This window comes from Babylonia areolata, chromosome 29 (genome assembly GCF_041734735.1).
Source record: "Babylonia areolata isolate BAREFJ2019XMU chromosome 29, ASM4173473v1, whole genome shotgun sequence".
Lineage (NCBI taxonomy): Eukaryota > Metazoa > Mollusca > Gastropoda > Neogastropoda > Buccinidae > Babylonia > Babylonia areolata.
In genome coordinates this window covers 3,595,313-3,620,959 of record NC_134904.1, presented here as the reverse complement: position 1 = coordinate 3,620,959, position 25,647 = coordinate 3,595,313, and the positions used below count along the sequence as shown (strand labels likewise).

The 25,647-nt window shown below is 42.6% G+C and overlaps 1 protein-coding gene across 6 annotated transcripts in view; it reads right to left on the bottom strand.

Annotated features, from left to right (window-relative positions):
• Window positions 1-8,479: 8,479 nt before the first annotated feature.
• LOC143274983 (helicase domino-like) overlaps window positions 8,480-25,647 on the bottom strand; it is a 95,032-nt gene continuing 77,864 nt past the window's right edge. For 4 of the 6 annotated variants that reach the window (XM_076579011.1, XM_076579017.1, XM_076579014.1 and 1 more), the window contains 9 exons: window positions 25,021-25,200; window positions 24,535-24,621; window positions 22,818-23,016; window positions 21,923-22,050; window positions 21,152-21,253; window positions 18,812-18,983; window positions 18,342-18,443; window positions 16,533-16,750; window positions 8,480-15,508 (listed from right to left, as the gene is read on the bottom strand). In XM_076579011.1, the coding sequence (XP_076435126.1) occupies window positions 14,903-15,508; window positions 16,533-16,750; window positions 18,342-18,443; window positions 18,812-18,983; window positions 21,152-21,253; window positions 21,923-22,050; window positions 22,818-23,016; window positions 24,535-24,621; window positions 25,021-25,200 (1,794 nt within the window). In that variant the 3' untranslated portion in view covers window positions 8,480-14,902. The remainder of the gene's footprint in view (window positions 15,509-16,532; window positions 16,751-18,341; window positions 18,444-18,811; window positions 18,984-21,151; window positions 21,254-21,922; window positions 22,051-22,817; window positions 23,017-24,534; window positions 24,622-25,020; window positions 25,201-25,647) is intronic. The other 2 variants (XM_076579016.1, XM_076579013.1) reach the window with 2 other exon arrangements.

Genomic DNA, 25,647 nt, shown 5'->3' with positions numbered 1-25,647 from the left:
GCCTTAAAATATGGTGTCCCACAGGGGTCCATTCTAGGTCCTGTTCTTTTCGTGCTGTATGCGGCTCCTGTGTCGGATGTCATCATGCGATGTCACATGAGAGCTTTGCTGATGACACTCAACTTTATCAGTCGGCTTCCATAGCTGAATTTGATGCACTAGTGACTCAAACACAGGAGTGCATTGCTGGCCTAAAGGACTGGATGACTTAACAAGCTGCAACTAAATAAGACTGAATTTATGATAACCTGTCCAGAGAAGTTTTGTCAACATCCTTTCTTTCCTGACTCTGTTCTGATCAATAGCACACCTGTTTCACTTTCTCCTTCTGTTCGCAGTCTTGGTGAAATCCATACCAGTCTCTTTTCTTCCAACAGCACATTTCAAATATCTGTAAAGTTGCCTATTTGGAACTGCGTACGATCAGTTCTATCCGCCACTATCTCTCAACCGATGCAACCATGACACTTGTATGCTCTCTGGTTCTCTCAAGATTGGATTACTGCAACTCTTTTGGCCGGCCTTCCCAAATACCTATTAGACTCCAATGAATTCAGAATAACGCTGCCACTCGTTTGCAGAGCTTCTAAGTTTGACTATGTTTCTCCTCTCCTTCAGTCTCTCCACTGGTTGCCAGTTTGCCTGTTTCTGATTGAATAGACAATAAGCTATCCACTCTGACTTTTTCTGCAGTCAACGGATCTGGCCCCAAGTATCTTTCTGAACTCCTCCATATCTATACCCCGTCTCGCCAGCTCCATTCTTCCTCTGATACTCGACTTCTCAGGATACCTCACGTCAGAAGACAGACCTATGGACACAGATCGTTTTCTTTTCAATTGCCAAAGACATGGAACAAGCTCCCTGACAATCTCCGTCATTCTGATTCCCTCGCATCTTTTAAGATGAGGGTAGTTGTTAGAAACACGTGTGTTAAAATGTATGTATGCATTGTGTGTGTGTGTGTGTAGTCAACTTTTGGTGTGTGTATGTAACACTGACGTAATGTGTTATGTTAACAAAAGTGTTTTTGTAAAGCACCTGGAGCAGATTTCTGGATAGTGTGCTACATAAGTGTCCATTATTATTATTATGATTTTAAAACAATCTTCAGTGAATAAACCCCTTTAACACAATCTGCAGTGAATAAACTTCACTTGTGTGTGTTTTAGAAAAAGTAGGGTACATAAGAAAATGTTTCAAGTTAAACTGCAGCAAATACAGTGTGAGATGACATGCTATGTAAATGATGTCCTCATTGTACAAGTGGTGACCGACAGGTTTGTGAAAACAAAACGTTTGTATGTTGCATACACTGTTATTTTTTTGATTGACAGGCTACATAACATTCAAGACAGATAATATATGGTTTTCAACACAATCAATGGAAAACAGAAAAGAAAAGATAAATAACACAAATTTGTACTGAAGGTATAAAGAAAAGATTTCTAAATTGAAAAAAGGTACTGAAGATTAAAAGATTAATACTGCAGTCATACTCACGCTTCATTCAATACATGTTAGATTTTTTTTGGATTTTTTAAACAAGGTATTAAAGGAAATATTTTGCCACCATCCAAACAACAAACTGTTTGTAAAAGTTGACAAAAGCGGAGACTGCAGGAAAGAATAAACCACAGGGATGCAAAATAATTCTTTAAAGGAAAGGAAAAGAAAATTACAGACAAAACGCAAAGCACTCAAAAAATGGTAAAGGAAAAGAAATAATAATACAAAATAAACTACAAAGCAAGCAGAGAAAGAAAAAAAATGAACAACAAAAACAAACAAAAAACTGCAAGACAGAGCAAAATCCTTTGTGTCATCTGGTCTGTTGTTGGCCACAGAATGACTAAAAACAGAAATGACTTGGAACTTAAACCAAACTGAGATGAGCAAAGCTGGAAGGAGTTCTGTTATTTTTTTGTTCTGAAATTCTGAGTCAGCCACAAAATAGGACCAACAGAGCCAACCCACTGGTGACAGCTTCCACTAGTCTGACACAAAACACCATACAATGCCAAAATACAACTTGGGTTCAGCCTGCTGACCCAGATGGCTGCCAGGGTGGACAAGTCCAAAGTGACTGAAACTACATACATGAAAGATGAAATACCTCAATACAGACAGCACAACACATGCTTGACAGCATAATATGCAATAGTACAAATCTGACAATGGCAGCACAACAAAACTAAGCTGTTGCATTAAAAAAACCAGACAACTCAAACTATTTTAAACACACACCCCCCCTCCCCCCCTTCTCAAAACAAATGCTTTGTCATTCTTGCTACACACGGTGTCCTATCAACAATGTGAGAAGTTACATGCACAAACAAACGAAAGATGTGACAATAAAATACCACACATCAAGACATCTTCATCTATAAACCCCTTGCATGAATACATCCCCTTCATTTACACACCACATAATATGAATGCATCCAAATCATTTACGTGCCACTGAACATTTTGAACATCCCATCCATTTACACACCACCAACATGGAAAAAGAAACATTTCAGACTCTCCATGAATGATGTCCTCACCCAGTGATGATTTGACACACACACTGCGGAATGAACTATTCCAGTGATGTAAGAGCATCATGATGAGTATCTTTCACAAATGGAGTATATAAACAAGAGCGTCACATCACTCAGTCCAGTTCTGTGACCACTTTGTGCCAGAGGAAAACAGCTAACGATGGTTTCAGCTACAAGCACTGCACACATCACAGGTTCAGAGCAAGAAGTGGGTAATGACAACGCAGAACACAATTCCTCTCGTCTCTAGTCTGCTTTCTGTTCCCATGGTACTGTCTGGTGGATAGCTTGGCAGTGTGCTAAACTGAGTTTTTCTGAGGGTAAGTCCACACACACAACTGTCATGATCACTGAAGTCCACATCTCTATCACGCTCAGCACTGTCAACACTGTTCATTCTAGACATACACTCAGATGACTTCCCTCAATGAACAAGCATAAAGTCAACACAGTAAGAAGATGGAAACAGGGATGAAGGAAAGAAAAGGCAAGGTGAAACAGCAGTCCACTACTGCAGAAAAGCGGACCATGAACAATCTCCCATGACTTGTTCCAACAGCACAGAACCAACGGAGAGGCTGTACGTTTACCACTCTTTTCATGAAAACTGATTCACACCCACTCATCAAATTCCTGTTTGTACACTTAAAATATTCCATTACAAAGAACACTTTTTTCTTTCTGCTCCAATGTGTCAAAATACACTATCCCCAACAGCTCTGTCTGACAACAGAGACGCTGCATGGGGGTAGCCAATAACAGTAGCCACAGGTGTGGGAGTGACAGAACCTGCATGGCACCAAGAACCAACCCCAAGGGTCCTAGGAGTGTTTGGGTTGGTTGCGGGTGCGCATGGCATAGGGCGACACTTTCTGAAGCTGCTGCTGCTGCTGTGCTGTCAGTTGTGCCGAGGGCTGGGAGGAGGGCGGGGCCTGTGGCGACTGGGTCTGGGTCACCACCGTTGCCATAGCACCGGGAGAGGCCACTGCCTGAGCAGACACCACTGCTGCGGCATTCACCATCTGCTGGGCTGGCTGCTGCTGCTGCTGTACGACAGTGGTGGTGGCAGCGGCAGCGGACTGGGCGAGGGTAGTGGTGGGCATGACGACGGCGGTGACCTGGGGAAGGGTGGTGGGGGTGGCGGTGAGCACTCCGTGCTGGGTGCCCCCTGGCCCCACCAGAGGAACAAAGAAAAGAAGGAAGCCGCTGCTACTTACATTTGCGCACTGCTGGGGTTCTCTATTCCCCCCCAACACCCCCCAAAAAAACTTTTGCCAGACTTCTAGGACTGTGCACAAAGGGCCCCTGCAGGACAGACAAAAAAACCAGGAGGAATCAAGGAAGCGGCTGCTACTTACGTTAGCGGCGCTGCTGGCCTTCTTCTCCCGCAGGATGCGCACTGCACGGATTGCGGCCACCTGGGTGGGGTTGAGGGGCTGGTCATAGTTGATGTAGTTGTCCTGCAGAAACACCAGGTGCTCGGGGCTCTTCATCGTGATGTTGTTCAGTGTCTGTCGCATGGGCGCCGGCCGCTTGCCTGCCATGCTTTTCACAGAGTCGAACCGCAGCGAGTACAGGAGGGAAATGGAGGAGTAGTTGTCCTGCGTGAACAGCTGCGATGTCTTCTTAGGCCGGTTGTTCTTCGTCTGCACACAGTTATCACATGCATGGAGGTCATGTCACAGGCCAGTCACAATGACTGGGAAAAAGTTGGGCTATACCTGCATTTCTTCCTCTCTACGCCTTGCACGATTGACGGAATGAACGACTACACCTTGTCGATAACACTACTCATTCCGACCTGAGGAGAAAAATTGTGAATATTGCCAAAAGTTGAAAGTTCACATGGACTGGGACATGTCACAGGCCACAGTTACACAGGGTAATGGCTGAGTGGGAAAGACGAGTCGCACCTTAACAGAACTATCCCTAAAAATAAAAGAAAAAAATAAGAAAGACCTGCTACAACAGCCAAACACACCACACACACACAAAAAAAAAAAAACCCTACTCACTCCCACCTTGCACGTTGCCTTGTTTTTCTTGTGTTTGCGAGGGCTGACGTCATAGAGGATGCGTCCCTCCTCACGCGGAATGATGACGTTCTCATAGCGTGCTCGGCACTGCTTGATGCTCCGGTGTGTTCGGCTGACCCCGTTCACCACGTCAGCCACCAGGTCCCAGTTGGGGATGTGGCCGTTCTGGTACCCAGTCAGGTTCAGGGGTAAGTGGCAGCAGTCCGACACCGCCTGAAATATATCACACACACACACCTCTGTAATCCCACTTCGTCTAAAAATACAGGCAAGGTTAAAGTGTTGCTGCTTGAAAAAATATACAAACTTTTAAAATGAAATGGATTATCTAAAAAAAAAAAAATAATAATAATAATAAATAAAAAAAGTATATATATTAGTCAAACTCGAACATTTTTTTTCTTAAACAAGGGGGGAAAATCAAGGAAATGTTAGATTTCTCAACAAATTTGGGGTGTTTCCAGACTGTCCTGAAAGGCATAACACCAAATACATCCACATCTATTTGTATTGTATTTGTATTTCTTTTTATCACAACAGATTTCTCTGTGTTAAATTGGAGCTGCTCTCCCCGGGTGAGTGCGTTACTACACTACAGCGCCACCCATTTTTTGGTATTTTTTCCTATGTGCTTTAGTTGTTTTTACTATCGAAGAGGATTTTTCTACAGAATTTTGCCAGGAACAACCCTTTTGTTGCCATGGGTTCTTTTACGTGTGCTAAGTGCATGGTGCACATGGAACTTCGGTTTATCGTTTCAGATTCTCATGCTTCCTAGGTGGACGCGTTACCTCCAGGCCATGACCACATCTATTACACTCGCCCCCCCCCCCCCCCCCCCCCCCCCCATCACTCAAACTACCCTCCCATAGACACATCCACCCTTCTTTGCACTAATATCCCCCCACCCCACACACATCCACCCTTCTTTACACTACTCCCCCTACACATCCACCCTTCTTTCTCTCCACCCCACACAATCCACCCTCCTTTACACTTTCTGCCCCAAACAAAAACAACCCCCCCCCCAAAAAAACAAAAACAAAAACAACAACAACAACAACAACAACAACAAAAAAACACACACAAAAAACACAGACACATCCACCCTTCTTTACACTAATATACTTGGTCGGTCGAACAGTGACCGCGGCACCCGTGGGGCCTCCTCCTTCCGCTGCTTCTGCTTCCGTGCTGCAACGCACACATGGTGGGGTGAACGTCACTTTCCAGAGGGGGTGGGGGGGCAGGCAGTGCTGTGCTCGCTATATCGATGGTAGTTCAGGACAGACTCAAATTTGGAACAGCATTTCTTTTCCAGTCTGCACCCTCTTTTCAATGGCCAAAAAGAAAGGGTTCAGACCATGGAAATGACAGTACATGTAAAAGAAAAGCTTAAGAAGATTGTGAGCATTAATCAGTAAAAGGAGGTGATGATGAAAAGAGAAGCGAGTCGATTCAGAGGGTGTGGGCGAAGAAGATTCAGAAAGGGAAGGAAGGTGGTGGAGAAAGGGAAGGAAGGTGGTGGAGATGGGGAATGCAGTGGGTTGGGGGGTGGGGGCTGGGGGGGTCTGAAATGCTGGACACCTTTTATCAAAAGAGAGTCTTATTTCACAACACACAGTTTTTTTGTGTTTTTTTTTTATAAACTTTCTCCATTTGGTCTTCTGGAGATCAATTTCAAGCTTCATTGTCTCAGTAACAGAAATTAAGCGAGGTGAAGTATGTGCTACATACACGTCCCATGCAGAACAGTTAAAACTTATCTCACAACATTCATAACAATATCACAAACAACTTTCAACCACCTCGACAGGCTTTTTTATTATGCTACTTCAGTGCAGGATCCAGCAGTCCACAGAGTTCTCTTACTCCTGATAAAAACAAAATCAAGAAAAAAAAACCCACCAAGGACTTCAATGGAAGAAAAACATGCTGAAAGGGAAGGAAACAACATATTCAAGATAAAGGGCACCCCCCCCCCCCAAAAAAAAAAAAGCAAGAAAAAAAAGCAAAAAACAAAAAACCAACAACAAAAAAAACTACACACACACACAAACGTCTTTAAAAAAAAAAAGAAGCAAAAACAACAACAACAACAACAAACAACACCCAGAAACTAGAGCTCCCTTACTGGTGATGGTCTCAATGCGCGGCTTCCTGTGGTCCTTGCGCACATAGACGGGAGGCAGCTGTGACTCGGACATGATGGAGCCCTCATGCAGAAACAGCATGGTCTGGTCCACGTACACATCGTTGTCATCCTGGGGCGGGGTGGGGGGGCGCCCACAGCTGTCATCACACAATCAACATGGGGCTCAATTCACTTGGCACAACTGCTGCTCACAGCTCTGTAAATGGTGCTGTCTCTCTCTGGTAGAGATTCATTACTGTCTGATTCATTACTGTCTGTGTCTGTCAGTGATTCATTACTGTCCGTTTACTGTGTCTGTTAGTGATTCATTGCTGTCTATGTCTGTTAGTGATTCATTGCTGTCTATGTCTGTTAGTGATTCATTACTGCCTGTCAGTGATTCATTAGTGTGTCTGTTGGTGATTCATTACTGTCTGTGTCTGTTAATGATTCATTACTGTCTGTCAGTAATTCATTACTGTCTGTCAGCGATTCATTACTGTGTCAGTGATTCATTACTGTCTGTCTGTTGGTGATTCATTACTGTCAGTGATTAATCACTGTCTGTGTCTGTTAGCGATTCAATACTGTCTGTCTGTCAGTAATTCATTACTGTCTGTGTCTGTCAGTGATTCATTACTGTCTGTGTCTGTCAGTGATTCATTACTGTCTGTGTCTGTTTGGGATTCATTACTGTCTGTCAGAGATCATTACAGTCTGTGTCTGTCGGTGATTCATTACTGTCTGTACCTGTTAGTGATTCATTACTGTCTGTGTCTGTCGGTGATTCATTAGTCTGTGTCTGTCGGTGATTAATTACTGTCTGTACCTGTTAGTGATTCATTACTGTCTGTGTCTGTTGGTGATTAATTACTGTCTGTACCTGTTAGTGATTCATTACTGTCTGTGTCTGTTGGTGATTCATTACTGTGTGTTGGTGATTCATTACTGTGTGTTGGTGATTCATTACTGTCTGTGTCTGTTGGTGATTAATTACTGTCTGTACCTGTTAGTGATTCATTACTGTCTGTGTCTGTTGGTGATTAATTACTGTCTGTACCTGTTAGTGATTCATTACTGTCTGTGTCTGTTGGTGATTCATTACTGTGTGTTGGTGATTCATTACTGTGTGTTGGTGATTCATTACTGTGTGTTGGTGATTCATTACTGTCTGTGTCTGTTGGTGATTCATTACTGTGTGTTGGTGATTCATTACTGTGTGTTGGTGATTCATTACTGTCTGTGTCTGTTGGTGATTCATTACTGTGTGTTGGTGATTCATTACTGTGTGTTGGTGATTCATTACTGTCTGTGTCTGTTGGTGATTCATTACTGTCGGTGATTCATTACTGTGTGTTGGTGATTCATTACTGTGTGTTGGTGATTCATTACTGTGTCCGTTGGTGATTCAGTATTGTGTCTGTCAATGATTCATTACTGCCTGTGTCTGTTGGTGAAATCCAAACTCATGATGTGGGGAATGACTTTCCTCACACAACTCAAATAACTTTAAGAGGGCTATTGAACTTGTAAATGAAGGCATTTCTCAAGCATGCTGTTGAAGAATATGAGTTTAACTAGTTTCAGAAAGCAACCTTGTATCCATGGACAACTAGTTTCAGAGCTGCCAAATATCCTTACTTGAGAACAGTTATCTGGCTTGCTTTTGAGTTTTGAAAAAAAAGAAGACAAAAACAAAACCAGTCTCCTAGAAACAGAACATTAGTTGTAAACACCCTGCTAATCTTTTGATGGAAGATGGAGTCAGTCACCCATCTCACCTTTCCCTCCACCACCTTTGACTGTCACCCCAGTATTAATTTAATGAAGAATATGCACAGCTTCACACTTTGTGTATTTCAGGACAATCTCTCTCCCCAAGTCCCCCAAACTCTCCCACCCCCCAAACACGTTTATTTTAATCCTTTGCATTTTTCTCTCTTTTTTTTTAACATTAAAGTTCAGTCAGAAGAGAAAAATCACTTTGCAAGTTTTTCAAAACACATGAGCTTTGCAACCAAGAAAAGAGACTGGAAATGTATTAGGACCCCACTCCCACACCCCTTTATTTTATTGATTTCCTGGTGCTTTTATGTTACATGTATGTTCAAATCCAAGAATCCCGGAGTCAAGATTCTTACATGTTGATCAGCATCAGTTATGATCTTCTGCTAATGCAGCATGTTCTGAATGGGATGGGGTCGGATTCTCTCGATTCTGTAACTCTGAAAACCAAAGAAAAGTGTTTATATATGCAGTAGAAGAGATCCCAGTGCCATAATGGTTCCCATGCTTTTTAGTATACTAGTGTTGTCAAGTTTTTCTTCTGAATTTTTTTCAGCACAATGTTTTGTGCAGATGCAGAATAAAATTTATACTTGAATAAAATTTATACTTGATCAGTTGTTGTTTGGTGTGCTTAAATACACATACATGTGTGTGTGAATGTGTAAGGGTGTGGTGGAGGGGCTTGTCTTTTTGGTAGAAAGAAAACATGTAACATATATTTCACAGCACAACCTGTTAGGATGAAGTCGGTCTTACTCGCTGAAAAGTCTGTTTAAAAAAAAAAAAAAAAGCAAAAAAAAAAAGCAGGGTTTAGGTTTCGTGTTGGTCGTTGGTCAATGACTTATACGATTTTGAAATGACCTTCCGACATGGCAACAAATAGATCATTTATAAACCAGTTTTGGTAAAATCCGTCAACCTAACAGGGCTTAGTAGTCTGTAGTCGATTTCTCTTTCTCTCCTGCAAAATGATCGTGATTGCAGTTTCAAATTCTGAAAAATATAATCTTTGTTCTTCCTGACCCATTAATTTTGAAAAAATGACAACTGATTTTGTGGTGAACCAGTCAAATGATTCAGTGTTCTAAACCAAATTCTGAAAAAGGTATATATAAAAATCATATATTGTATTTCCATTTAGAACTTTGATCCAACTTTTTTTTCTGTAAAAGAAGGTGTTAAAAAAACCCAAAAAAACCAGAAGTTAATCACCTGTGTGACCGTTGTGGAGTTAAGTGTAACTTTGTATTTGGCTAATAGTGTGTGTGTGTGTGTGTTCTCTAACTAAAATTTTAACTTAAAGATGATTTACAATTTGAGTTTTCCAGACCAACAAAACACTGCTTCTTGTATTTATTCCCCAGTTCTTTATAAAGTACTTTTTTTGTTGTTGTTAATGTTAGTTGTTATTGTTTGGTTGGTTTGCTGCTTATGTTTTCACACCCCTTTAGAACAGTTTGGAGTAAATCATTTGAGAGCAGTTTGAGAAAGTCTTTCTTTTGGACACGTACAATATACACGATACCAGCAGAATTGGACAGGCTTGGACTCCTGATCTAGCATTCACCATTATCAGGGTTTTGATACATCTTGGCATGGAGTTGTGTCCTCAGAAAAGGCATTTTACTCCACCCAGTTTTCCTTACACAACCCAACCCACATGTTAATGGGTATATGACTGGTCAGGGAAGGTCAGAATGGCAGGAGGTGTGGATATTATACCAGTTAATTTTTAATATATATTTACTGCCCAAATGGCTGTAAACGGCTGCAGGGCCATTTTGAAATTTTAACTTGAAATAACCTGATAATCACACGGTAAATCATTCAATTTATAAGCCTTTAAACATCCAATATAAGCCTTTCAGTGTTTAGCTGCTTTGACAGCATCACTAGAAACATGGTGAAATTCTTATTCCACATGCACACTTCATCTCTTCCTCCTTTCCAAACTCTCATCTCACCTTCACCATCAAACAAGGATTCTTTAATCTTTATTGAACAATGATACAGGAATGTCACTAAGCTATGATCTTACCAGACCAAACATGCAATATTCAAACATAACAACCAGTTAATTTGTCCAAGACCTGTTCTCTCTCATCTCCCTGTACACAAGCACACACTTTGCAAACACAAGGACAGTCGTTCTTCTTCCACATACATACATTAATCATATCACTACATAACTCATACACCTAACTTGGACTTGATAAAATACATCTTGTTTCCTGAAAAACATACTGGTTACTACAAAGAACACCTGCACAGAGTCAGCATGAAAGAACCAGACATTCCTGTGAGGAGACGCCAAACAAAATAACTACCAGATGATTTTAACTCGAGGCAAAGTTGCTGCCAACTGCCAAATAGTCCACTGATCAAGTCTTCTTCAGGGCACTCAGAGCAATTCTACTCTAACCACCTCTTAATTAATGCATGGCTGCAAATACACCTATTTGCTTCTATAAAAATGAGTTTTTAAAAATTCAATTATTTTTTCCTTAAAGTGGTAACTGGTTTTGCAAATTTGTGTCTTTATATATGGTTTTGCGGAGGACTTTCTGCGCTCTTTCTTACTAAACTCTGTGCATGTTTGAGCATGTGCATGTGTCTGGGCATGCACATGCCAAACCAACACTGGCATTTTCTCTGTAACACAATGCTTAAAAAATTGAAACTGGGAGGGTGATAAATACTCGTATTAAGATTTTCTGCTGATGGGCTTAATGAACTTTACAGACTGCTGTGTAAGCATAAAGGCCATTCCTCAATATCTCATTATCTGACTGAAGTCTGATCATATTGCTCGTAACTGATCAGTGTTCCATAAATAGACTGGCGCAATTTCTACCAATGCTAGTTTAATACTCAACGAATTTATGCAAACCATATAAACAACCATATCTTGCCAGTCAAAAGCAGTGAAAAGTGCATCATTCATCATCACTTTCTGTGTACGATCTGATAACGTCTTACCTGTCAGATCGTACACAGAAAGTGTGTGTAAATGGTAGATACTCAAGAGTATCTGCCTTAAAATATGGTGTCCCACAGGGGTCCATTCTAGGTCCTGTTCTTTTCGTGCTGTATGCGGCTCCTGTGTCGGATGTCATCAGTCATCATGCGATGTTGCATGAGAGCTTTGCTGATGACACTCAACTTTATCAGTCGGCTTCCATAGCTGAATTTGATGCACTAGTGACTCAAACACAGGAGTGCATTGCTGGCCTAAAGGACTGGATGACTTAACAAGCTGCAACTAAATAAGACTGAATTTATGATAACCTGTCCAAAGAAGTTTTGTCAACATCCTTTCTTTCCTGACTCTGTTATGATCAATAGCACACCTGTTTCACTTTCTCCTTCTGTTCGCAGTCTTGGTGTAATCCTAGACCAGTCTCTTTTCTTCCAACAGCACATTTCAAATATCTGTAAAGTTGCCTATTTGGAACTGCGTAGGATCAGTTTTATCCACCACTATCTCTCAACCGATGCAGCCATGACACTTGTATGCTCTCTGGTTCTCTCCAGATTGGATTACTGCAACTCTTTTGGCCGGCCTTCCCAAATACCTATTACTGTATTAGACTCCAACGAATTCAGAATAACGCTGCCACTCATTTGCAGAGCTTCTAAGTTTGACTATGTTTCTCCTCTCCTTCAGTCTCTCCACTGGTTGCCAGTTTGCCTGTTTCTGATCGAATAGACAATAAGCCATCCACTCTGACTTTTTCTGCAGTCAACAGATCTGGCCCCAAGTATCTTTCTGAACTCCATATCTATACCCCGTCTCGCCAGCTCCGTTCTTCCTCTGATACTCGACTTCTCAGGATACCTCACGTCAAAAGTAAGACCTTTGGACACAGATCGTTTTCTTTTCAATTGCCAAAGACATGGAACAAGCTCCCTGACAATCTCCATCATTCTGATTCCCTCGCATCTTTTAAGTTAGGGTAGCTGTTAGAAACACATGTATGTTAAAATGTATGTATGCATTGTGTGTGTGTGTGTGTGCAGTCTGATGTAATGTGTTATGTTAAGTGTTTTTGTAAAGCACCTAGAGCAGATTTCTGGATAGTGTGCTACATAAGTGTCCATTATTATTATTATGATTTTAAAACAATCTTCAGTGAATAAACCCCTTTAACACAATCTGCAGTGAATAAACCTCACTTGTGTGTGTTTTAAAAAAAGTAGGGTACATAAAATGTTTCAAGTTAAACTGCAGCAAATACAGTGTGAGATGACATACTATGTAAATGATGTCCTCATTGTACAAGTGGTGACCGACAGGTTTGTGAAAACAAAACGTTTGTATGTTGCATACACTTATTTTTTTGATCGACAGGCTACATAACATTCAAGACAGATAATATATGGTTTTCAACACAATCAATGGAAAACAGAAAAGAAAAGATAAATAACACAAATTTGTACTGAAGGTATAAAGAAAAGATTTCTAAATTGAAAAAAGGTACTGAAGATTAAAAGATTAATACTGCAGTCAGACTCACACTTCATTCAATACATGTTTGAATTTTTTTTTTAAAACAAGGTATTAAAGGAAATATTTTGCCACCATCCAAAACTGCTTGTAAAAGTTGACAAAAGCGGAGACTGCAGGAAAGAATAAACCACAGGGATACAAAATAATTTTTTAAAGGAAAGGAAAAGGAAATAATTACAGACAAAACGCAAAGCACTCAAAAAATGGTAAAGGAAAAGAAATAATAATACAAAATAAACTACAAAGCAAGCAGAGAAAGAAAAAAAATGAACAACAAAAACAAACAAACAAAAAACTGCAAGACAGAGCAAAATCCTTTGTGTCATCTGGTCTGTTGTTGGCCACAGAATGACTAAAAACAGAAATGACTTGGAACTTAAACCAAACTGAGATGAGCAAAGCTGGAAGGAGTTCTGTTATTTTTTTGTTCTGAAATTCTGAGTCAGCCACAAAATAGGACCAACAGAGCCAACCCACTGGTGACAGCTTCCACTAGTCTGACACAAAACACCATACAATGCCAAAATACAACTTGGGTTCAGCCTGCTGACCCAGATGGCTGCCAGGGTGGACAAGTCCAAAGTGACTGAAACTACATACATGAAAGATGAAATACCTCAATACAGACAGCACAACACATGCTTGACAGCATAATATGCAATAGTACAAATCTGACAATGGCAGCACAACAAAACTAAGAGCTGTTGCATTAAAAACAACAACAAAACCCCCCAGACATCTCAAACTATCTATTTTAACACCCCCCCTCCCCTCCCCCACTTCTCAAAACAAATTCTTTGTCATTCTTGCTACACACGGTGTCCTATCAACAATGTGAGAAGTTACATGCACAAACAAACAAAACATGTGATAATAAAATACCACACATCAAGACATCTTCATCTATAAACCCCTTACATGAATACATCCCCTTCATTTACACACCACATAATATGAATGCATCCAAATCATTTACGTGCCACTGAACATTTTGAACATCCCATCCATTTACACACCACCAACATGGAAAAAGAAACATCTCAGACTCTCCATGAATGATGTCCTCACCCAGTGATGATTTGACACACACACTGCGGAATGAACTATTCCAGTGATGTAAGAGCATCATGATGAGTATCTTTCACAAATGGAGTATATAAACAAGAGCGTCACATCACTCAGTCCAGTTCTGTGACCACTTTGTGCCAGAGGAAAACAGCTAACGATGGTTTCAGCTACAAGCACTGCACACATCACAGGTTCAGAGCAAGAAGTGGGTAATGACAACGCAGAACACAATTCCTCTCGTCTCTAGTCTGCTTTCTGTTCCCATGGTACTGTCTGGTGGATAGCTTGGCAGTGTGCTAAACTGAGTTTTTCTGAGGGTAAGTCCACACACACAACTGTCATGATCACTGAAGACCACATCTCTATCACGCTCAGCACTGTCAACACTGTTCATTCTAGACATACACTCAGATGACTTCCCTCAATGAACAAGCATAAAGTCAACACAGTAAGAAGATGGAAACAGGGATGAAGGAAAGAAAAGGCAAGGTGAAACAGCAGTCCACTACTGCAGAAAAGCGGACCATGAACAATCTCCCATGACTTGTTCCAACAGCACAGAACCAACGGAGAGGCTGTACGTTTACCACTCTTTTCATGAAAACTGATTCACACCCACTCATCAAATTCCTGTTTGTACACTTTAAATATTCCATTACAAAGAACACTTTTTTCTTTCTGCTCCAATGTGTCAAAATACACTTTCCCCAACAGCTCTAAGTCTGACAACACAGACGCTGCATGGGGGTACCCAATGATAGTAGCCACAGGTGTGGGAGTGACAGAACCTGCATGGCACCAAGAACCAACCCCAAGGGTCCTAGGAGTGTTTGGGTTGGTTGCGGGTGCGCATGGCATAGGGCGACACTTTCTGAAGCTGCTGCTGCTGCTGTGCTGTCAGTTGTGCCGAGGGCTGGGAGGAGGGCGGGGCCTGTGGCGACTGGGTCTGGGTCACCACCGTTGCCATAGCACCGGGAGAGGCCACCGCCTGAGCCGACACCACTGCTGCGGCATTCACCATCTGCTGGGCTGACTGCTGCTGCTGCTGTACGACAGTGGTGGTGGCAGCGGCAGCGGACTGGGCGAGGGTAGTGGTGGGCACGACGACGGCGGTGGCCTGGGGAAGGGTGGTGGGGGTGGCGGTGAGCACTCGGTGCTGGGTGCCCCCCGGCCCCACCAGGGTGGCCGATTGTGCAGGTTGCAAGGCAGTGGAAGTGATCTGCAGGGGAGGGGGCGTCACCAGGCTCTGGGCCAGCGTGGCCATCTTGGGCACCCCTCCCCCGTCCACTGTGGCCAGGGTGGCCGCCTTCACCACTGTGGCATGTGTGGCCGCCGACACGTTGGCCATGTTGATGGTGGCTACAGTGGGCGCGTGATGGCTGGGGGCTCCAGATCCCCCCGCACTGCCGGTCGCTGCTGCTGCCACCTGCAACACAACACACTGCGTGTCACACACTGTTCAATTTACATGGGACACCTGTGTCTTAGACAAACAAAAAAACCTAACATTCTTGATAATACTTATATAGAACCCACTTTGCCTACATGGATACAGCTGATTGACAGCTGCCTCTTATGTGGTCATCATTCGTTTCTGTGTCATTCAGTCAGGTTTTAGTCAAGCACACATGAACGCATATATATCAGTGAAATCTTCTTAAAAAATTTGCAAGGGACAATCCTTTTATTGCCATGGGTTCTTTCATGTGCGTTTAATGCATGCTATGCATGGGACCTAAGTTTTTGGTTTCATCCGAATGACTTGTGACCAGACCACCACTCAAGTTCTAGGAAATTCTCAATAGTCTCGAACTGTTACTACACCAAGTCAGCAACTAAAAAGAAAGAAACAATCCAGAGATTATCAGGAATCATCCCTCAAGAAAATCTGCTATACCAAATGCCCAGGGGACATCCCTACAACTGTGTCACAGGCCCACTTGTGGTACACAAGATTCAGCTACCACAAGTTTTAACATATGCAGTACTAACCTGCTCAAAATGGCACATACAACAAATATGGTCAGGGACAAAAAAGAAAATACTTTGCTAAAAAAATGCAAATGCAAAAACAATGGTAGGGGAAAATGAGAAAAGAAAAACAAAATAATAAAACCTTACTTCCGTGGCGCAGAATAGCAAGTTCATATAGGGAAAGAAAGAAAATGAAAAGACAAAAAAGACCAGACACATGGCAAAGTGAAAGCTCAGCCCCAGTCTGAGGTCCATGTCTCAACTGAGCTTTATATATATATATATATATATATATATATATATATTTACTTGTTTTTTCTTTCAGCCGATGTTGATGTAGAGCACTTAAAAAAAAAAAAAAAAAAAAAAAAAAAAAAAAAAAAACTGATGGAAAAGAGGAGATTGAAAAATGTGGCTTGGCTCTGTGGACCAAAATATAAATAAACAAACAAAACCACACACACAAACTTTCTGACCTGAGTGACGGTGATGGGGGACCCAGCGGCAGCGGCGGACAGGGTGTGGATGGGGGTGGAGTGTGGGAGGGACACCTTGGCCACCATGGAGGCCTGGGTGACGCTGATGATGGCTGGCTGCTTGATGTACTGGTGCAGGAGCTGGCCAGTCAGCTGGCCCGTCTTGCTCGGCACGATCAGCGGGATCTGCTGCCCGCTTCGCACCCCACTGGGCAGGGCTGCACACCATCAGCATGCCATAACGTGTCTTCAGTCCTTTTGATTTTTAAATCTTTTCTTTTTTGGCTGACCCACCATACGCAAGGATGACAATGATGGCTGGCTGGACTGAACCATCACAATAAAGTCACAATGATATCTGGACTGAACCATCACAATGAAGTCACAATACCTGGACTGAACCATCACAATGAAGTCACAATACCTGGACTGAACCATCACAATGAAGTCACAATGATATCTGGACTGAACCATCACAATATCTGGACTGAACCATCACAATGAAGTCACAATACCTGGACTGAACCATCACAATGAAGTCACAATACCTGGACTGAACCATCACAATGAAGTCACAATGATATCTGGACTGAACCATCACAATGAAGTCACAATGACATCTGGACTGAACTATCACAAAGAAGTCACAATGACATGTGAACCACCACAATGAAGTCACAATGATATCTGGACTGAACCATCACAATGAAGTCACAATACCTGGACTGAACCATCACAATGAGGTCACAATACGTGGACTGAACCATCACAATGAAGTCACAATACCTGGACTGAACCATCACAATGAAGTCACAATACGTGGACTGAACCATCACAATGAAGTCACAATGATATCTGGACTGAACCATCACAATGAAGTCACAATACGTGGACTGAACCATCACAATGAAGTCACAATGACATCTGGACTGAACCATCACAATGAAGTCACAATATCTGGACTGAACCATCACAATGAAGTCACAATGACATCTGGACTGAACCATCACAATGAAGTCACAATATCTGGACTGAACCATCACAATGAAGTCACAATGACATCTGGACTGAACCATCACAATGAAGTCACAATACCTGGACTGAACCATCACAATGAAGTCACAATGACATCTGGACTGACCCATCACAATGAAGTCACAATGATATCTGGACTGAACCATCACAAAGAAGCCACAATGACATCTGAACCATCACAGTTTCAGTTTCAGTAGCTCAAGGAGGCGTCACTGCTTTTGGACAAGTCCATATATGCTACACCACATCTGCCAAGCAGATGCCATTTGTCATTCACAATGACATCTGGAATGAACCATCACAATGACATATGAACCATCACAATGACATCTGGTCTGAACCATCACAATGACATCTGGACTGAACCATCAAAAAGAAGTCACTGAGACACTGATTCATTGAACACATCTTATACGCTGACCATGATGCATGTGTTCCTTGTGTATCAAGTGACAAACCAATAGCAGACTACAAAAATTACTTCTACCGTTTTTTGTGTTTTTTTTTTTAAATCATAATTTATTATCTTTTTTTTTTTTTTTAAATAGTTTATTCTCATTTTGTGAAAACATACAGGCTATTATAGAGCGGTTCTTAACTTTTGGTGAGCTTTGCACACATGACAAGCAGACAACTACAGTGCAGTCTTCCTACGACTGACAAGATTAGTACCTAGACAGGATGGAGATGAAAAATATAACACTGTAGCGTAGCAGTGACAGACACAAGAGAGAGAGAGAGAGAGAGAGAGAGAGAGAGAGAGGAGCAACCTACCTGTAACTCTATGGGGCTGCTGAAGGGGAACCCCTTTCCTCTGCTGCAGCAGCTGCATGCGCTGATGATGCTGGAGCTGACTGACAGTGGGACCACGGGATGCTGCCAACACAACAATACCACCCATGTCACTCCTCTGTTGGGGGTACCACAGCACAAGAGGAAAAAAAGTCTGAAGCATCTTAATCCACGGGATCATCATTGCTGCATGTATTACCCCCATGTATGAGCAGTTTATTGTAAACTTCCTCATAAACACCCAAAACTTCTCACGGTTCCTCCATCCACTGAGTTCAAAGAAAAAAGTATGACAGGAAAACAATAAAAAACAAACAAACAGTAACAACAAAAAATTATACACACACACACACAAAATCCTGTATCAGTGAGGAAATCCATAGTCATCTGGAATAATGACAGTGAAACAAGGTAAAGGAAGGAAGAGAGAGCCCCTAGCCCTCACGACTCACCCTGTGCCGTCTTCTGCTGTCCCTGGGCCATGGTGACGTTGATGCTCACCGGGATGGCAGAGGCACCAGCAGGGGCTGGCACAGACTTCACCAAGGTCACTGGGGCAGCAGAGGTCGTCCCCGACTGACCCACCTGCTGCACCTGACCCTGCAGGATCTGGGCTGCCTGCAGCTGCAACACACCATGGACACTGGATCATCATGGACACTGCACCTGTGTTCTGGTCACACTGGGTGCTCTGTAAATATGTGTTCTGGTCACACTGGGTGCTCTGTAAATATGTGTTCTGGTCACACTGGGTGCTCTGTGTTCTGGTCACACTGGGTGCTCTGTAAATATGTGTTCTGGTCACACTGGGTGCTCTGTAAATGTGTGTTCTGGTCACATTGGGTGCTCTGTGTTCTGGTCACACTGGGTGCTCTGTGTTCTGGTCACACTGGGTGCTCTGCAAATAATGTGTTCTGGTCACACTGGGTGCTCTGCAAATATGTGTTCTGGTCACACTGGGTGCTCTGTAAATATGTGTTCTGGTCACACTGGGTGCTCTGTAAATATGTGTTCTGGTCACACTGGGTGCTCTGCAAATATGTGTTCTGGTCACACTGGGTCTCTGTAAATACGTGTTCTGGTCACACTGGGTGCTCTGTAAATACGTGTTCTGGTCACACTGGGTGCTCTGTAAATACGTGTTCTGGTCACACTGGGTGCTCTGTAAATACGTGTTCTGGTCACACTGGGTGCTCTGTAAATACGTGTTCTGGTCACACTGGGTGTTCTGTAAATACGTGTTCTGGTCACACTGGGTGCTCTGTACATATCTGTGTTCTGGTCACACTGGGTGCTCTGTACATATCTGTGTTCTGGTCACACTGGGTGTTCTGTACATATCTGTGTTCTGGTCACACTGGGTGTTCTGTACATATCTGTGTTCTGGTCACACTGGGTGCTCTGTACATATCTGTGTTCTGGTCACACTGGGTGATCTGCAAATATGTGTTCTGGTCACACTGGGTGTTCTGTACATATCTGTGTTCTGGTCACACTGGGTGTTCTGTACATATCTGTGTTCTGGTCACACTGGGTGATCTGCAAATATCTGTGTTCTGGTCACACTGGGTGCTCTGCACATATCTGTGTTCTGGTCACACTGGGTGCTCTGTAAATATGTGTTCTGGTCACACTGGGTGATCTGCAAATATCTGTGTTCTGGTCACACTGGGTGCTCTGTACATATCTGTGTTCTGGTCACACTGGGTGCTCTGTAAATATGTGTTCTGGTCACACTGGGTGAACTGTACATATCTGTGTTCTGGTCACACTGGGTGAACTGTACATATCTGTGTTCTGGTCACACTGGGTGAACTGTACATATCTGTGTTCTGGTCACACTGGGTTGACATGAGCTGACTTGACCCAAATTCACGCACATCTAAAGTTTCCACTTAAACCACTGAACAAGGCAGCCCAGCCCACTGACTTTCATTGTTCCATGTCTATACACATTATACATCCGTGTCTCTAAGCACTGTTCCATGTCTATACGCATTATACATCCATATCTCTAAGTTCAGCTCATTCCTATCTTCATCATCACTAACAGCATCTATACTTCAACATAAAAAAGCAGCAACTGCCTCGCTGTTCAATACATGCCACAAAACTATAGAATGAATAAAAGGAATTGTGACTTAGTGCTCAGGTGAGAAAAAGGTGCACCAGTTTGACACAGCACAGATGCTTACACCAAAAATAGTTTGGGAAGTCCATCAATACTATCTTTCTTTCTTCACTATGTACACAAGAAAAGGTTATGTCAATGCATCTGAACAAAACTGAACATGCAAAACGGGAGTTCCCCCAGCTGGCACCAACAATGAAACAATGGAAAGCAAAACTGCTCATCCATTTTTTTTAATCCAGAAATATTGTTTAATATTGAGGACCTGCACACCTATACTATCTGTTCCACAAACCATGGCTTCTATACCAGGTTATATGGAAATATCAATGTGAAATATGCTGCCATTATAAATTCATTTTTCATCAAATAACAAGTGGTTGACACAAACTGCATATTCAAATCAGTGTTCACTGAAGTCAGAATTAACAAAAGATGTGCAGTGTTCATCACAGCATATGTGCATGTGTGTGTGTGTGAAACTGTCAAATTAATGTTTCCTCAATTCACTTGTGAGGATGCAAGGGACCAACAGTCACTCAAAAGTGCATTATACTGCACCCCCTGTTTACTTGTGAAGGTGCATTGGATGGAGCCAGAAAGCTAGCTGAGTGGCCCCCCTGTTTACCAGAGATGGGGCGCTGCATGGAGTGAAAGTTACCTTCACCTGTTGACCGCCCTGTGCCTTGTTGGGGATTTGTCGTACCTTGAGGGCCTTCAGCTGTTCGTCCGTGATGCCCGGCATGCGTACCACAGCTTGCTTCTGTCAAAATCATCATCATCATCACAATTACAACACGATGTGTGCAGTTTATCAACACAGTTCACAATAAGTTCAACCGTTTTCACAGAAAAAAAAAAAAAAAAAAAAAAAAAATCAGATTACCCAAACAAGAATGTGCGGTCTACAGATTTATCAGCAACATTTATGTGTTCATGAACCTGGAATCCTTTCCCAAACTCAGCTGAACCTGGCTTTCACTTTCTTGCTCACTGCCAACAGCTGTAGGTTTTCTTCATTTTGCGTAATTAACAGGCATTTAAATGTTACAGGATTCTTTTCTTGCAGTCAGTGATTGCCAGCTCGGTGGCTTCGATACACACCATACATTATGACATCTTCACTCATTCCAATCATCCTTAGTGTAGTGTTTAGAGCGAGGTTTAAAATTTTAGAAAATGAAAATGCTCGTATGTTTATTCATTAAAAAAACAACTGAAGTGTCTAAATTAGTTTGCTCACTCATAACAATATGTGCATACTGAGTATGCCTGGAAAAGATTAATTTCAGTCTGCGTGTAGGTACTTGCATGCACGCACACACCCAGTCATGCACACAAGTAAACTCACACACACATTCAAACCTCATCACACATATACAAACTCACTCAGACACAACCCCCACAACATCCCCAGAGGCATGGGCCTTACTGTGAAGCGGACTTTGTGGCCCAGCTGCTGTGCCTGAGTTGCAGTGCCCGGGGTCTGTGAGCGCATGATGGGGTGCAACAGGTTGATCTGCTGGTTCAGGCCCTTGGGGATCTGCTGGTGCACTGTGCCTGCATGCACAAAACACACCTCACATAACCCAGTTTTTTTCCCTTTGGAGTTCTTAGCAACGTTTCTGTTGTCAAAGTGGATGAAAAGATTAAAAAAAAAAAAAAAAAAAAAAAAAAAAAAAAAAAAAAAAATCCACAACACAATAATAATAAACCCCCCTCCACCCCCCAACCAAGAGTTCCTTATCAAGTAACTCAATTACATAAAACTACTTTCACATCATTCTCAAATGTTAAGAGAATCCAAAACTATTCCTATAATTATCATTACTAAATATCATGCACATCCGACTTAAGGAGCCTTACCTTTCTTCAGTTTCAGTAAACAATGAACCAAAAAGAAAACGTAAAAAAGACAAACATACAGGTTAAACATCATACACACTCAACTTATTTCTCTAAGCTCCTTGAGGAGCGAAAAACCATTCACAACACTCCTCCTACTACTCTGTTCAATGTCTTGCATGTGCTACTAAAACATACAAATAAACATAACACACTGAAGGTAAAATAATGCATGTAAAAAATTTTTTTTTAATAAAGAAAAAAAGGGTCAGAAACAAAACAGATTCAACTCTACACACACACAACTCATTCACCAATTTGTATAAGCTCCTTGGAGGAGTGAAGTGTGGCCTATAGCACTCCTCTAGTGGACCCCCCCCCCACCCCCCCCCAATCCCTCAACGACCACATACAAAGTCTCCAACCGCTCTCCCCCCAACCAATGAAGATTAAATACAAAAGAAAAGAAAAATGCAACTCACGCGTACCTCCCGCCAGAGCGGAAGTGCTGGCAGCCATGGCAGCCATCTTCTGGGTGATGTTGGCGGAGGCCGAGGCAGTGGGCTGCAGGGTGGCGGCGCGGGCTGTCTGTGCTGCCACCTGGGCCCCGGTCACTGTGCCTGCCACCGTGGTGATGTCGTGCACCTGCACCCGCCCTCGACCCAGACTGCCCGTCACCGCCTGTCACACACACACACAGCATCCTTTTACCAGTGTACCAAAAGCATCCTTTTACCAGTGTACCAAAAGCATCCTTTTACAAGAGTTCACACAGCATCCTTTCTTACAGCATCCTTTACCAGTGTTCAAACAGCATCCTTCTACCATTGTTCTAACCATGCCAGTATCAACTCTTTCCCTGCCATAAAAGACTTCAGTTGACTAGACAGTTCACTGCCATAGGCAACTTTAGTTGACATCCAGGTGTCAGATTAAAACGGTTTAAACGGATAGTTTTTCATATGTAACAAAGTTCAGGTATAAACCCCCCTAAAACATTACAAAAGAACTTGATACAAATTTTACGTGTGGGGTCTCACCTTAATAAAACAAACTATAGTGACAATAGAGAACCATAAAATAGACTATATAGTGAAGACAGGGACAGAGAACCATAAAAGGAAATTTTCTATCTAAAATTAAGTTTAAATAACATACTAACCGTGACCCAACTAGTGCAGACTCTGGCAGGGGTCTGACATTCCTGTCCTGTGCAAACTACTATCTGCCTATGCGGAGAAAACAAAAGTAACTACGGAAGTAGGTAACCTCCCCTTCGTCCCGCTGGCTAGCGCCCTCTTCTTCCGGCAGCCATTATTACTCCTGTTCCTGTGCTCTTCATACGGCTAAGTTTTTTTCTCTTGTATTTTCTGTCTGTCTGTCAATTCTCTGGCATTCTTGTTTTTTGTCAAATTTTGTCTTCAACCAGGTCACATAATTATATGGTTCGATTGGGAGATAGGGCTAAAATTAAGGCGCGATCGCAATTGATGCGTGGACACTCTGGGCCCTCTATTTCTGGCCATCTCAACAACGTCAACCTTTTTTTTTTCTTTTAACCAGTGTACCAAAAGCATCCTTTTACATGAGTTCACACAGCATCCTTTCTTACAGCATCCTTTACCAGTGTTCAAACACCATCCTTTCAAACAGACTTTACTGAAGACAGAAAACTATATAGCAGACTACAGTGAAGACAGGCAGGCAGAAAACCATATTACAAACTATAATGAAGACACGGGGACAGAGGAACCATAAAAGACTATAATGAAAACAGGTGGGCGGAAAACCATAAAACAGACTATACTGAAGACAGGCGGGTGGGGAACCATATAACAGACCATAATGAAAACAGGGAGACAGAGAACCAAATAAGAGACTATAATGAAGACAGTGAGATAGAAAACCATATAACAGATTATAATGAAGACAGGGGGACAGAGAACCATGAAACAGACTATAATAAAGACAGGGGAAGAGACAACTGTAGAAAAAAAACAAACGATTATAATGAAGACAGGAAGGAGAACCATATAATAGACTCTAATGAAGACAGGGGTGGGGTGGTGAAAAACCATAAAACAGACTATTGTGAAGACAAGGGGACAGACAACCAAAACAGACTATAATGAAGACAGGTGGACAGAGAACCACAGAACAGACTATAGTGAAGACAAAAGAGACCCCAAAAACACTTACAACAATGTTGCCAGAAGCTGCCAGAGTCCGAGCGATGGAGACTGGCATGCCCTGGGCCACTGCTGCCCGCGGTGTTGCCGCCCCGGCCTGAGGAAAAGACACATGCTACACGCTGAAGTCAGACTCTGCTGTCACAAAGTATGCAAGGGATGCACTACTTTCACAGTTTCAGTTGTTTTTTCAGAAGGCCAACACAGGTGACTAAACAGTGTGTAAAAGCGGTGAAACTCTTTGAGAGATTTTCAATAATGGTTTGAAAACATAATGGTAAAAGCTCTCTACTGTTCTTGTTCATTGTGTGAAATATCTGACATCGTGAACTGGCAATACAAATGCAGTATCAAATGCCTTGGGGGGGGGGGGGGGGGGGGGGGGGAAAGAGAAAAAGATGACACTTGAATAAAACAGCTGAAGACGCAGAATAAAACACCTGTGTGAAAACAAAAAAGCAAAAAGACAGACAGACCGACAGAGGGAGTAACTTACGATGATGGTGGTGGGTGTGGCAGCCGACACCAGAGACTGGAGCTGATGTCCGGCCACAGCCTGGGCCACAGTGGGGGCAGAGGCAGCCACCCCCCCCACAGCCTGCACCACCCCCTGTGCCCCCCTCTCTCCTACTGTCCCACTGGGCTGGGCGGGTCGCTGAGCTGCTTCCGCATTGGCCTGCAACAACATCGGACCTGGGTTTATTGTCTCATTTGAATGACTAGCACCCAGACTGTAGCTCAGTCTAGTGGAGGAGGTGTAATAAACCTGGTTGTATGTTATATGGGAATCAAACCTGTGTACACTCACTTCCTTGTCGGGCATATTACCACTAGGCCACCACTTTCCTCTTCTATGTCAGTGTGTTTCTGTATCAGCAACCACGCCACAGCACAGTGGAGACGCACAAAACTTTATTCTGTGCAAGTCAGGATAGTGCACTATCTGTGACACTGCTGCATTCCTTGCTATATATTACAATGATGAAACATTTCCTCAACACACTCTTAAGAGTTCTAAACACTGTAGTTATTTATCATTTTAACAGACAGTCATAAAAGTTCGAATTTCTTGTTATGACACTGAAAAAATCACCCAAGACATGCCACTGATGGGAGTTTGAAC